Raw genomic sequence first — 15,465 nt, forward strand, 5'->3', positions numbered from 1 at the left:
CCCTATAATATTTTGGCGAAAACAATCTCTGGTCACATGTGATAGAAAAATATCTATGAAGGGGAAGGTGTACAAGACAGTGGTGAGACCGGCCATGCTGTATGGTTTAGAGGCAGTATCACTGAGACAGAGACAGGAGTCAGAGCTGGAGGTAGCAGAGCAGAAGATGTTGAGGTTCTCTTTGGGAGGGACACGGTTGGACAGGATTAGGAACGAGTACATCAGAGGGACAGCTCATGTTAGACGTTTGGGGGACAAAGTTAGGGAGGACAGATTAAGATGGTTTGGACATGTCCAGAGGAGGGAGAGTGAGTATATCGATAGGAGAATGTTGGACATGGAGCTGCCAGGCAGGAGGAAAAGAGGAAGGACAAAGAGGAGGTATATGGATGTAATAAATGAGGATATGAAGCTAGTGGGTGTAAGTGTTGAGGATGCAGAAGATAGCGAGAGGTGGAGAGAGATGATTCGCTGTGGAGACCCCTGAAGGGAAAAGCCGAAAGAAGAAGAAGAATCTCTGGTCACAACAATTTCTAGTTCCGCATACAGAAGATCAGAACCTCACACACAGCTGTTCCATGTCGAATTTTCCATCACAATTCCCTTCTTTTGTCCTTGGGACAACACACAGAAACACATTTTTACTAATCATTAATCATTACTGAAAGTTTAAAGGATTGGAGATTTAAAAGCTACATAAGACATTATATTATTCAGTACACACAATAATTCAAGAACACACACACACAAACACGCACATGCTTAGTAACAAGACAAGCTGCTTTATTTATTGTTTCTTTTGCCTTAACTATGAGAACGACAAAAGAGCTAGATTTTTAAAAAATGTAAATCTTTTGTTGAAAAAAAGGGATATTTTATGCAGAAAAACTAGATAATCTAGTTAAAAACCAGATAATCTATTATCACTAAATATTTTGTGTGTGTGTCTGTGTGTCAGAGAGAGAGACAGAGAGAGAGAGAGAGAGAGAGAGAGAGAGAAAGAGGTGGTAAAAAAGAAAATATAACAACCTTCAACTCTAAATATAGCTCTCAGTCAGCAAAAATAGCTCCTACATGTACTACTGACCAACTACTGACCTTAGATGTGTACAGAATCAGGCATGCTCTATGACCACATTCCCTTCTTCACTGATGAATGATAGACAGAAAAATACGTAACTGCAGATGCAAAGCCACACATTATCTTGTTACTGGAAGACCCATTATTTGTTATCACAAACACTATCACAGTGTAACACTCTGTCTCCAGTGCACACGAGGAGAAGATAGACTGATAGAAATCTATTTCTCCGTGGTTTGCTTGGTTGTTTGTTTGTGAGATTGTGTGTGTGTGTGTGTGTGTGTGTGTGTAAACTTTCACACTGAGCTGTACAACACCTGAGAATGAGGCCGGCGACTGTGGTTGGGGCCCTGAAAGGGAGATATACATGTGCAGTCTAGAGACAGAAACAGCAACATCATTGATTTACACCACAGGCTAAAAAGATTTTAAGCACATTTTGGTTCAAAAGTGCAAGAAATAGGGTGACAAGAAAGTAAGAATTAGGTTTTAACTGAACTGAGCAACTGCAGAAGATTTATTTTATTGCAAATAAAATGTAATGTGATGAGAAACGGTGTGGAACATTTAAAGATCACAATGCAACACCGAGTCAGTTGAAGTTCAGGGACATCATTCTGTCCAGTTTGGAATCATAAGTGGTTGATTGTGAATCATCAGAGCAGTGTTGTATAAAGTACCCAAAAGCCATACTTGAGTAAAAGTAAAGGTATTTTGTTAATTAGTAAAAGTTAAAGTCAACCATTATAGTTCTACTTGAGTAAAAGTCTTAAAGTATCTGAACTAAACTGTGCTTAACTATGAAAAGTAGTATTTTCATGAATGTATTCAAGTATGGAAAGTAAAAGTAGAAGTAAATAAATAAATAAATAAATAAATAATAATAATAATAATAATAATAATAATAATAATAATAAAAAAAGCAAGACTGTAATAATTTGGAGAATTATGAATTTTATTCTGTATTGCTTTCTTTCTTAAACTTCTCAATAAGTGCAGCACCAAAAAAATAAGACTTGCATGAAAGAAAGAAGAGACCTTTAGAACTGTATTGTAATGAAGTGTACAGTGTCAGTGTCTCCATACATGTGCACTTGTAACTAAGGCCATGTCCACTCGAACCTGGGGATTTTTAAGAAGAGAGATTTTTCTTTGTATATGAAGATATTTTGTGCAATAGCAGAATTATGTAAACTACTGAGTGTGTTAACGTTGTTTACTCGTCTTTTTACATGCGTGCACATACACACGCAGTTACTCCCACATTACAGTCATGAACAGAGGAGCTGGAATGTAATACAGAGCTCACTGCTGCTGCATACAAAACTCCCACAACACACACAGCGATGGCGGTTTTGGACGAGACCCGGTCCGACTTCTACATTCTATAATGAAATTTTTGCATGTCATGGGCATCGCTTTCACATGACATGCCATTGTTGTTAAACTACTGGAACCGGTAAAGTTTTGTCTAGGCTTCTGATTGGCTAGGCTCCTGACAGCACTAAACAGGGCATTTTGCGTTTTCATGTGGACAAAGATATTTTTAACACGTAGGTCGTGTGGACAGAATACAAAAAAATGAAGAAAAATCTCTGTTTTTAAAAATCCCCAGCTATGTGTGGACATGGCCTAAAGTCATCACTAACCACAAACTTCCTTTACTGCAAATTTGGACGCAGGTTTTTTTGTAGTAAGTAACAAAAATGCTGAACGGAAAATGTATCGGAGTAAAAGTATAGAATTTGTTTCAAAAAAGCAGTGAAGTAAAAGTAAAAGTTGACAGAAATATAAAAACTCAAGTAAATTACAAAAACTTTACTTGAGTACAAAATATACTACTATAAGTACTGTAACGAAGAAATTTTCCTGTGTTACATTACACCACTGAATGAGAGTTTCACCTGCTTTGGTGTAAATGAAAGCAGCAACAGGTGGACTGGAGAGGCAACAGCAAGACAAACCCCCAAAAGGGAATGGCCACAGACTATCGAATTCACCTTATCTTTCCTTACTGATCTGTCTCTAGTTTTGTGTTTAGTTATTGTTCCCTATCACTAATGATCAGGTTGCACAGGTAGGCCAGCTCCTCATACCTGCTGTCACAAGGAGGTTTGGTGTGTAAATGTGTGCCACCAAGCACAGATTCAGGGGCATGGAAAAGACAATGGGAGATAGGCCAATACATGAGGAAAGCTGAAGGCAATAACCCAGCAGCAGGAATGATATCTGCTCCTTTGTGCAAGGAGGAACAGGAGGAGCATTTCCCTACAAAAAGACCTCCAGCAGGCAACTGTCTCCAATGAGGGTGGCATGAGGGCCAAACATCCACTATTGGGACCTGTGCTCACAGCCCAGCACCTTGTAGCTTGATTGGCATTTGCCAGAGAACACCAGAATGGGCTCTATTCATGGATCAGAATAGGCTCATACTGACTGCATGAAAGAGTCTGGAGATACTGGGGGAAGTGTTATGTTGCTCGTAACATCATCCAGGATGACTGGCTTCGCAATGGGTCAATGATCCTTGGAGGATCACACAGGCCTTCACATGCTAGCCAATAGTACCCTTACTCAAATCCTCAGAGCCTTGTCAGATCTTATGCTGGTGCAGTGGGCCCTGGGTTCATGGACTCATGTGACCAGAGTGTGTAGGCACTTTCTGGATAATGAGGGCATTTATGCCATTGACTGCCCCTCCTATTTCTCAGACCTAAATACACGTGAGAACTTCTGGGACGTTATGTTTTAGAGCTGTTGGATGTGCTGGAGAAACAAGTCTGGTCCATGGAGGCTCCACCTCACAACTTACAGGATGTAAAGAATCTGTGATACGATCCAACAGACGAGCTACTGTTGCTCAGATTGCTGAAGAAGTTAATGCTGATTCTGATATAAAGGTGTCACAATACACAGTGCATTGCAGTATCACAGTTTGTTGTGTATGGGGCTACTTCATAGCTGCAGACCGGTCAAGGTGCCCATGCTGACCCCTGTGCACCACCAAAAGTGCCAACAATGGGCACATGAGCATCAGAACTGGTCAATGGAAAGAAGGTGGCCTGGTCTGATGAATCACATTTTCTTCTACATCACGTGGATGGCCGGTTGCGTGTGTGTCTTACCTGGGGAACACATGGCACCAGGATGCACTATGTGAAGAAGGCGAGCCAGCAGAGGCAGCGTCCTGCTTTGGTCAGTGTTCTGCTGGGAAACCTTGGGTCCTGCATCCATGTGGATGTTACTTTGACACGTACCACCTACCTAAGCATTGTTACAGACCATCTACACCCTTTCATGGAAACGGTATTCCCTGATGGCTGTGGCCTCTTTCAGCAGGATAATGCACCATGCCACAAAGCAGAAATGGTTCAGGAATGGTTTGATGACCACAACAACCAGTTTGCGGTGTTGACTCGGCCTCCAAATTCCCCAGATCTCAATCCATTCCAGTATCTGTGGGATGTCCTGGACAAACAAGTCCGATCTATGTTGGCTTCACCTCAAGATTCAAGATTCAAGATTCAAGAAGCTTTTATTGTCATTTCAACCACATACAGCTGGCACAGTACATAGTGAAATGAAACAACGTTTCTCCAGGACCTGGTGCTACATAAACATACAACTACAAGTTCAATACAAAACAACAAACAACACCACAGAGCTAGGACAGAAGTTTGTCTTAGCCACGTAAAGTGCACAGTGTGCAGCTAGGTGCAAACAGAGCATAGACAAGACAGTGCAAAAAAGACAATAAATACAATAAAGACAACACAAAAGAACACAGGACACTTAGCGCTGAAAGGAAATAAAAGAACGTGTACTGGAATGTAAGTGAAATAAAATAGATAAAGTGAAATGATGTAGAAAAAAAGTATTGTGCAAAAATATTGTGCAAAAATACACAGCAGCAGTTGAGGTAGTGCAAATAGAATAAACATAAATATAACTATAGCAGCGGATGACAGGTAGAGGTAGTGCAGTAAGTAATGAACAGTATAAATTATGTGTGTGTGTGTGTGTGTGTGTCCACACAGTCAAGAGAGAGTGTGTGTATCTGTGTGTGAGAGAGACAGAGAGTTAGTATACAGTTCAGTCCTGAGTGAGAGTGTGTGTGTGTGTGTGTGTGTGTGAGAGAGTGGAACAGTTCAGTCCTGAGTGAGAGTGTGTGAGAGAGTGGAACAGTTCAGTCCTGAGTGAGAGTGTGTGTGTGTGAGAGAGTGGAACAGTTCAGTCCTGAGTGAGAGTGTGTGAGAGAGTGGAACAGTTCAGTCCTGAGTGAGAGTGTGTGAGAGAGTGTAGAACAGTTCAGTCCTGAGTGAGAGTGTGTGTGTGTGAGAGAGTGGAACAGTTCAGTCCTGAGTGAGAGTGTGTGTGTGTGTGTGTGAGAGAGTGGAACAGTTCAGTCCTGAGTGAGAGTGTGTGAGAGAGTGGAACAGTTCAGTCCTGAGTGAGAGTGTGTGAGAGAGTGTAGAACAGTTCAGTCCTGAGTGAGAGTGTGTGTGTGTGAGAGAGTGGAACAGTTCAGTCCTGAGTGAGAGTGTGTGTGTGTGAGAGAGTGTAGAACAGTTCAGTCCTGAGTGAGAGTGTGTGTTTGTTTGTGTTTGAGAGTGTAGAACAGTTCAGTCCTGAGTGAGAGTGTGTGAGAGAGTGTAGAACAGTTCAGTCCTGAGTGAGAGTGTGTGTGAGAGTGTAGAACAGTTCAGTCCCGGATGTTGAGGAGCCTAATGGCTTGAGGAAAGAAACTGTTACACAGTCTGGTTGTGAGGCCCGAATGCTCCGGTACCTCTTTCCAGATGGCAGGAGGGTGAAGAGTGTGTGTGAGGGGTGTGTGGGGTGTGTAAGAGTGTGTGTGAGGGGTGTATGGGGTCAGCCACAATGCTGATGGCTTTGCGGATGCAGCGTGCGGTGTAAATGTCTGTGATAGAGGGGAGAGAGACTCCGATGATCTTCTCAGCTGTCCTCACTATCCGCTGAAGGGTCTTGTGATCTGAGACGGTGCAGTTCCCAAACCAGGCAGTGATGCAGCTGCTCAGGACGCTCTCCATGGTCCCTCTGTAGAACACAGTCAGGATGGGGGAGGGAGATGGGCTTTCCTCAGCCTCCTCAGGAAGTAGAGGCGCTGCTGGGCTTTCTTGGTGATGGAGCTGGTGTTGAGTGACCAGGTGAAGTTCTCCGCCAGATGGACACCAAGGAATTTGATGCTCTTGACGATCTCCACAGAGGAGCCATCGAAGGACAGCAGAGAATGTTCACACTGTGCTCTCCTGAAGTCAACAACCATCTCTTTGGTTTGTCGACGTTCAGGGAGAGGTTGTTGGCTCTGCACCAGGCTGTTAGATGTTGCACCTCCTCTCTGTATGCTGACTCGTCGTTCTTGCTGATGAGATCCACCACGGTCGTGTCATCAGCGAACTTGACGATGTGGTTGGAGCTGTGCATTGCTGCACAGTTGTGAGTCAGCAGAGTGAACAGCAGTGGACTGAGCACACAGCCCAGAGGTGCTCCAGTGCTCAGTGTGGTGGTACTGGAGATACTGCTTCCAATCCGGACTGACTGAGGTCTCCCAGTCAGGAAATCCAGGACCTCACAACTTAGAGGACATAAAGGATTTGCTGCTAACATCTTGGTGTCAGATCGCACAGCACACAGGTCAGGGTTGTTTTGGCAGTAAAAGGTCATAATGTTATGGCTGACCAGTTTATATATATATATATATATATAAATCAATGAAATACAAGGAATGCAATTCCTTCTGTATGTGTATAGATTAGATCATAATTTTACACTGATTTTTTATTCATTGTGTTTTGAAGTTCTTCAGATGAAGGAGAGAGAGTGTGTTTGAGAAGAAGGGAGAGAAAGAGTCGAGGGTGGATAAAGTTTCGGTGGTTTTTATGATCAAACCACGTCAGTGAAGTTTTCAGCTTTATGTTACTATGTTACCACATCTTAGAGAATAAAAGTCATCAGTCACAGAAAGTTCCACATCATGCTCAGCCTTTCTGCTGTTCCACTGTATAGGCTTCATATAGGTAACTGTTTTATTCACACACACACACCCACCCACACACACAAACATGAATGTACTTCTTCCGTATTACTATACACACATTTTACAACTCTTTATTGACTGAAGGTAAAATCTCCAAAATAATGGACTAAAAATTAAATATTTACATGAAAAAGCCAAGAATCCTGAACATACCCACTGCTTTAACACTCATTAATTAAGATCACAGTTTCTTGCAGATTGTGCTGCTGCCAGATCCACCACAGCACTGAGAAATTCTCACTGGTCAGAAGGTCTCTCACAGATGTTTCACAACTGAACTGAACTGAACTGAGGACTGTTTATTTCTTTAGTCACTGACTTTGTATTTTTATTGTTTATAAGTATGAAAAGTGGAATGAGAAATAAATTAAGAAATGGAAAATGCCACCTAAAATATTGTATGGTTCAGATTTTTTCTTCATCGTTGTCCTGGAACGATGGCGTGGAGACCAGTGCTGCTCCTCTGTTTTGAAGGTTTCAACCAGCCTCATGAACACACATCACAATCAAAATATATTTTAGAAAAATATTCACAAAAACATTTCCTGTCATTCTGTGAAAAGCTTTGTGAAGTAATGGATCTATTTGTTTGCAGTTATAATCATCAATCCTATATCACAGGAAAACATTTAGAATGTTGTATGTCTTACATTTTCAGGACTACAATTGCCATGAACAGTTTTGCAATCTCCATCAGTGAACAGTTCATAAATTCACCAAAATAGACTTTGTGTCACACTCACCACAATTCCCCCACAGACCACCAGAGGGTATCCTTACTCAGTGCTTGACCTTCTGTTGTTCGCGCCATTTCTTTCTTTGATTATCAAACACCTGCTTTGTATTTTTCAATTTGTCATTTTATTTAAGTTCTCCGTTTCCCTTCTTTGTTTGCTGGAGCTTTGAGTTTATGTTCAAGCCAGAGTTTAAGTTTAGGGATAAATATATACATTTCTTATTAAAAAAAACAAACAAACAAAACAAAACAAAAAAACAATATATCATGAATATATTTGCTACTTTGTGACAATGTCCACTGTTACACAAACAGGACTGAATTTAGCTGAATTAATGTAGTAATGTTGTTAACATTCATGAGTTTGGAGTAACAAAGCAGCCAGTGACATAAGAATCATTGTTCATGTATCTGAGAGGCCGGTGATGTGTACAATAAAGTTTACTGAATATTTAAAAGCATACTGAAGCATACTGAATATTTAATTAGCTGATTATCTGCAAACACACAAATTAATGCAAACATAATTTTTAATCATGTATTTCAGCATGTTTTAATTGATCACAGCCAAGTATGTGTACTTTTAAATTTCATTTTGTTAATTTTTTTTAGACAAAATATCTAACAGAAACCACAGTTTCTAAGGGCATTAAAGATATCTACTGAATTAAAATGAGTGCAGAAGTGAAGTGAGACAGACACATTCAGTTTTATTTATTAAAAACACAAAGTGTGAGATTAAGAAATTTTAAAGCATTTTGAACTGAAAATTGTTGATTACAAAAAAATAATAATAAACAGAATCAAATCATAAAGAAACAGCAGAGGGCGCTGTAGGGAAAGATTTCTCAAAGTGACAGACAAACAATATCACAGACAGAGAGACAGACACATGTCTGGAGCAGGGATCAAAGTGTTTCTAATGACCTTGGACTTCCAGGTCACTGCAAGGATTCAGTGACCTTTAACATTGATAACCCCCCCCAGGTAACTATACACCTTAGAAACTGTACAAGTGTTACAACAAAGTAGTACTAGTAGAGTTCTTGATTAATCTGCAAGGGAAAATCTGCAGTGTCAAAAGAAGTCAGAATTGGATATAATTGCTGAAAGTGTTTATTGTGGCAAAGTGCAAACAAACAAATCCAAATCATAAGTCAAAAGTTATGGTCAAAAAACAGGTAAAGGTCAGATGATGTACAAACATGGTCAGTGTGTGAACATCCAGATATCAAAAAACAGAGAAACAACACAGGATTAGAGAAAACTTTTTTCTTGGCAGAATCTTCCAGTGGGTTTTTCTGGGACACTTGGGTTGGTACTTTGATGGAGGACTAATTTCACATCGACATGACCATACTCTTTACACATCAGGAAGATGGAGGTGAAGTAAATGACTCTTGGTGTCAGGTCTACTGTATATTATAACACACTTACCATATAAGAAAGTACTGAACACTGAGTAATACATATAAGTAGGAAATCTTTCTTTTTTGTTTACTGCAAAGCTAATGAAAAAGTAATACATTATATTATTGTATCTGAAAATAATTTGAAGAGCTATCTATCTATCTATCTATCTATCTATCTATCTATCTATCTATCTATCTATCTATCTATCTATCTATCTATCTATCTATCTCTCAAGAAATTAGCACTGTATGATTATGTAAAATAAGAAGCCTGAGTAGTAACAGTTAATTACACTATAATGCACTTGTTTTATATTTTAGGTGCTTTATTGGATATAATTGTAGAGAACTTTTGTTCATTCACTCAGGCATAAGCTGCTTCCTCATTCTCTGTGAATCCACTTTTAACAGCTGCTTGAATGCTCTTCATCTCTTCTGGAGAAGCAGCAGGGAGAATGGCGAGCAACTCTTTATCAATCTTCTCCAGTCTTGCATCACTCTTCCCTTCAAACTCTTTCTTGTTCTTGAGGACAAGAGCTAAGATGGCTCTCTGAGCCCCATCACAGGAGTTCCGTAACTGCTCCACCTCTGACTGAAACTCTGGCTTTTCCTTGTCCATGGCCATCAGTTTTCCCAGAGAGCTGACACGATCCATGAGGTGCTTGGTGGACACCTCAGTGTAGGTTGTAGAGATCATGTTGACAAGGCTGGCGATGTTAGAGGCTTGAAAGGCTTGATTGTAGAGCAGATCTTTGGAGAAGAGCTTTCCATTGTAGGAAAGTTTCTGTGTCTTCTCAGATGTGGAGACAAAATCTTTAAGGGTTCTGTTCAGACTGATTTTCACAATGTTGGACACCATCTGAAAGAAGTGCACCATCTTCTCCCACTGCTCCTTCACTCTCCCCATGGCATCCATACCCTTAACCAGCATTTGTATAGTGGTGTTAAAGTCTATCTCTTTGACCTCACAGTTCCTCATGGTGATCAGGATTTCAGTCAGCTCCTTTTGGTTCTTCTCCATGTTCTCCACACTCTTCCCATACATGTCTCTGGTCTTGTCCAGTTGAGCACGGCTCTGCTCTATGCGGAACCTGGCGTTCTCTGATGACCGTTTCCTCAGCTTGGCCTCATCCAGTTTCTTCTTGATGGCATCCAGCTCCTCTCCATAAAAGTGCGCAGCATTTACATATGCTTTCAGCAGTTCCATGATAATGTTGTAATGGTAATCAATGAACTTCTTTTCTGTTGAAGTGGCCAGCTCAAGACAATCATCTGCAATGACACGGATGTTCTCCAGCTGGTCAGGGAGGTGGGCTTCAACAACCTCATCATTGCCTTGGAACAGGATCTTCACAGCCATCTTCATGTAATCTGGAACTGTCATGGTGTGGAGTCTAATCTGATCCATGTTCTTATGGGCCTCATTGAAAGCCCACCAGCCTGAGTTACACACCTGCATGAGGCAGGCACGAAATGAATCTGGGTATCTGATGAACTTGTAGCCACCTTTAGGTGGGTTCTTGTTGATAGAGAAATCAGTTTTGGAGGAGATGAAGACCAGCTCTCCCAGGATGGCTATGGAGAGTGGAGCAGGAGTCAGATACTCCTCCCAGTTAGCATACGGCTGCATCACAAGCTTGGTTTGGTTCCTCATCTCCTCAGCTGTTGTGAGGCTTTGATTTTTCTTTGCAATTTGGGAATCCATTACTTCCTTGTTCCTATTAAAAATAAAGTGAAAATAAATTTATAAAGGGATCACCATGACTGCCATTTTGGGTGTTAGGAGAAAACTTACAGTGCAAACCATAATAAATAAACTGAACCATGATACACAGATACAACAGCTAAGAGCCCTGACTTTTGGTGGGTTTAGTTATTTGATAGACACACGAGTACAGGTGGAGTGTTTACATCTGATAAAACTAACTGAACTCAGAAAAAAGTTTGACAGTTCAACACCAGACATGTTAGATTGTGATTGTGTTGAGATTCATCTCAAACCTAAACACTCTATTAAAGGCCTTAACAACAAATCAATGTTCAGGAAATTTGTAAAAATGAATCAAATAGATAAAGTGAGGTAGCATAGCATAGCATTTCCCCAATCATGTCTTTATATGTTTAAGCCCTGTGGGTAAACTTCAAGATTCAAAGAACTTTATTAATCCCAGGGGGAAATTCCTTTGCCATGTTAAAGTTGCTCTAATGAAAAATAAAAATATAAGAGAAAAAGAAAGAAATATATACACTGTTTATGAACCGTAAAAAAAGAATAAATGAATACAAATACTGTACAAATACTACACAAATACTAGTGTAGAGCTGTAATATTGCACACAAGGAATGTAATTTGTGATAATGGTACAGTTGTATGTACATGATAGGAAAAAATGGTGAAATTGTAATGTGCATGAAAAGGCCTACAATTACTAAAGCACTATTGCTCATGAAAAAGAAAATGTCCCAACATTTAAAGGGAGGAATTGTACAGTTTTATCGCCATAGGGATGAAAGATCTCCTAAAGTGCTCAGTGCTACACTTAGTCTCTGGATGAATGTGCACTTCTGATCAACCAGCACACTATGTAGTGGATGAGAAGGGTTGTCCAGGACTGAATGGAGTTTTGGCAGCATTCTTTTCTCAACAACAACGTGAACTGGGTCCAGCTCCATGCCAAGTACAGAGCCAGCCCTCCTGATTAGTTTGTCCAGTTTATTTCTCTCTGCCATCTTCATGTTACTTCCCCAACAGACCGCTGCATAGAAAATGACACTTGACACCACAGACTCATAGAACATCCGCAGTATGGTGTTGCAGATGTTGAAGGACCGGAGCCTCCTCAGGAAATACAGCCTACTCTGTCCTTCTTGAGCACTGTTGAGTTTAGTGTCCAAAAATAAAGAAGAATTGACACGAGGTATTAGGGATGTGCATTTGTTTAATTCTTGCTCATTTTCTGACCAATGATTTGTTGATAAGACCATTAAAGCTTTTAAATTTTGGCCAATGTTTCTGCAGGATTGTACATGAATGTGTTGTTCAGAGCATAATCCACTATACATGACTACTAAAAATGACTGATGGGTAATATTTTTACATTTTTAAAATGATTAGCATCATTTTAAATCCTCCTGTAATTATCTAAGAGAGAGACAGTAAAACACACACACACTTCATTATTATGAATTCTATGGCATCTAAATCATTGTTTTTTGCATACCTAAAAACCTTCTTGCATTCCTACCTGTATAAAAGGATGTGTGATATACATGTGCAGAATGTAAAATCTTCAATAGAAATTATTCAGAGCGGTGTCTCTCTTCCTACCTGGATATCCTGAAAGTCTTCAGTGAAGGTGTGGAGGATCTCTGTCAGCTCTGCAACCCAAACAGTGCACTGCTCCAAGACTGAAAGCCCCTGTGTATTTATAATATGGAATCTGCCCTCCCCTTTTCACCCTCCCATCTCTGATACTCTCTTAAACAGAGCTCATCTTATAAATCTCACATACCCGACTGTGGTGGGTTAGAAGAGAAATAACAGCAATGGAGGTAAACTTTCACACTTTAATTACAGATCTATCTTTAAGAAACCCTGTGACAAGGTAATCATGTTGCATGCTGTTTTTCTGAGTGCTGTATTCTTTTTATTGTGTTCAAATATGTAAAAAGTTGAGGATTTCATTCAAACTGGTAAAATATAATAATGATAATAAAATCACTATGACAAAATTAGGAAATAAAGAGGAAAAACAATCTTTTGGTGAAGACTCAAATTAGTATTTTCGTTTGAAAGAATGAACTTGTTTTAATTAACTTTTTTTTTTATCCTATAGAGGACTTTCTGTTAATAAAATCATTCTGTAAGGGATGATAGGTGGTTAGAGACACTGAAGGAGATTTTTATGATGATCTCATGCTCAGGTTTGAATTTTTCCATTCTTTAACACTTTTACTCTCTGTTTCAGTGGACGTTCATCCGACTTTATTCATCAGAGTGAGTTGAATTCCAGAATTCACAGAGAAATGATTCATAACAATTAACTCACTTTTAAAATGGAATTGCATACAAAAATTATTTAACCAAAATAAAAATGAATTCCATAATTAGTTTAAGGCTTTTTGATTTTCTGTGTTTTTTTAGTCTCTACAAAATTGTGCTGAAGAACACAGGTGAGGCTGTTATAATTCCACTGAAAGGTGGCATCTCCTCCCTGAATGAAGTCTGTCAGGCTCTTATTGAGGCAGATGTAGATCCTATAACTGGGAAATGCTCCAACTACGACTACATCAGACAGCAGATAGTGCAGGCTCATCAGTTCCTGGAGCAGTCAGAACAGGCAGCTAGTTCAGGGTTACAGAGTCTGGATGAAAACTTAGAGAGACTTATACAAGATGAGATGCAACTTAATTGGAAGATGAATGAAATAAATCAAACCCTAGACCAATTGGGAACAGAGCAGGATTCAAATGAAAAATTGCTCAGAGAATATCAGAGAATCACAGGTGTTGGGACAGGACTGTTCAATATTCTAATCATTGGCTGGAATAATAATAAACGTAAAGTAACTTACTACAAGTCCAAGATTTCCCAGACCGAACGTCACCTTAGTCAGAAAGATGATGAGCTGAAGCAGACACATGAAGAAGTCCAGAAGATGAGGAAGCTGGTAGAGTTTGTAACTGAGTTCCAGGAGAAAGTGAGAAGTGCTGTCAATCTTCTGGGTATTCTGAGTGGGAAGGTCATTGTGGCTGAACATCAGACTCGCAGATTCATCCTCCAGGAGCATGTGATAAAGATGATGGAGGATGTGATGAAGGCCATAGAGCAGATCACAGGGAATGAGCTGCTCTATGGCAATGACCTGCCAAGACTCATCAATCAGATGAAGGACAACAACCAACACCTGGCAACCATCTGTGCCTCAGAGAACAGCTCTAATTAGAACACCAGAGGAAAATGCTGCCACTTTTGTTTTAAATAGAGATCCACTGAATAATGGATTTTCTGTTGCATGTTTGCATTTTTTTTTAAAGAACTGATACTTCTATGTCATATGCTAGAGCATTAACAGCCAGTAAACATGAGCATGAAATAAATACAGTAAAAGGGTGTTGCAGTAAACTTTGTTAAATAAAACCAATTTGTGAGCTAGAAGAGAAATAAACCCTGTGACCAGGTAATCATGTTGTATGCAGTTTTTATTGTGTGAAAATATGTAATAACCTCAGCACTTTCATTCAAACTGAATATAAACTGAATAAAAATATAAAAATAAAATGACTGAAGAAAATAAAGAAAAAAACTCAAAACATAATATTTTATTATCAAAGATTGAGATAACTTGATAAAACAATCAAATAAAACAGTGTAGGGTTCATAGATATTTGGAGCTCTTTTGAGGGCAAGGCTGGTCTGTTAGGATGGGTCTTTCATTTCTTGAGCTTAGCACATAGCCTTAGAACAGATCTAGTTAATTGGTGACAATCCAGAGCCAGGGTCTGGGAGCAGACAATGCAGGTTTGATCTGAAGCTAGGACTGTTAAATATAAGATCTCTCTCATCTAAATCACTATTTAACTTCATTGTTAATGAAATGATTACTGATCAGAATATTAATGCTATATGCTTAACAGAAACATGGATTAAACCAAACGAGCATGTAGCATTTTCTCTTCAGCATAGTCTGCTCGTTATAGTTATATGTATCAGCCACACCTAACAGGCAGGAGAGGAGGTATCACAGTTATTCATGATAAGCTCGGCGGCAGGAAAAAGTCTAGACATGAATTCAACAAGTTTAAAATTTTTCTAACATGACATATGTAAGCAGAAAAATAAGTGATAATGACTCACAAAATAATATTTTATTATCAAAGACTGAGATAACTTGATAAAACAATCTTCCTATTTGTGTCCAGAAAAATAAGTTTATCCACTCGATTCCACTAATTGTTATTTACAGACTTCCAGGGTCATATTCTGAATTCCTCTGGAAATTTGCAGATTTTAAACCTAGATGTTTCGTTATATAAATCATTAATTGTAGGAGACTTTCATATTTATTTTGATAAGTCAGAAGATCTTCTTAGAACAGCAGTTGTGTCCATCTTAGATTCAGTAGGTGTTAATCAGAACATAATAGAACCCACTCATAAAGGAGGTCACACTCTGGATCTG

General features: G+C 39.4%; 2 protein-coding genes across 2 annotated transcripts; one reads left to right on the forward strand and one right to left on the reverse strand.

The window, feature by feature from the left end:
* Positions 1-9,516: 9,516 nt before the first annotated feature.
* Positions 9,517-10,989, reverse strand: LOC131362973 (uncharacterized). Its single transcript, XM_058405361.1, has one exon. It carries the CDS (start codon positions 10,987-10,989, stop codon positions 9,649-9,651), a length of 1,341 nt encoding a protein of 446 aa, XP_058261344.1. The 3' UTR covers positions 9,517-9,648.
* Positions 10,990-10,997: 8 nt separating this feature from the next.
* LOC131362975 (uncharacterized) lies at positions 10,998-14,539 on the forward strand. Its single transcript, XM_058405362.1, has 3 exons — positions 10,998-12,836; positions 13,253-13,281; positions 13,429-14,539. The coding sequence occupies exons 1-3, from the start codon at positions 12,831-12,833 to the stop codon at positions 14,228-14,230; spliced, it is 837 nt and encodes a 278-aa protein (XP_058261345.1). The 5' UTR covers positions 10,998-12,830; the 3' UTR covers positions 14,231-14,539.
* The last annotated feature ends 926 nt before the right edge of the window (positions 14,540-15,465 follow it).

This window comes from Hemibagrus wyckioides, linkage group LG12 (assembly GCF_019097595.1).
Source record: "Hemibagrus wyckioides isolate EC202008001 linkage group LG12, SWU_Hwy_1.0, whole genome shotgun sequence".
NCBI classification, from domain to species: Eukaryota; Metazoa; Chordata; class Actinopteri; order Siluriformes; family Bagridae; genus Hemibagrus; species Hemibagrus wyckioides.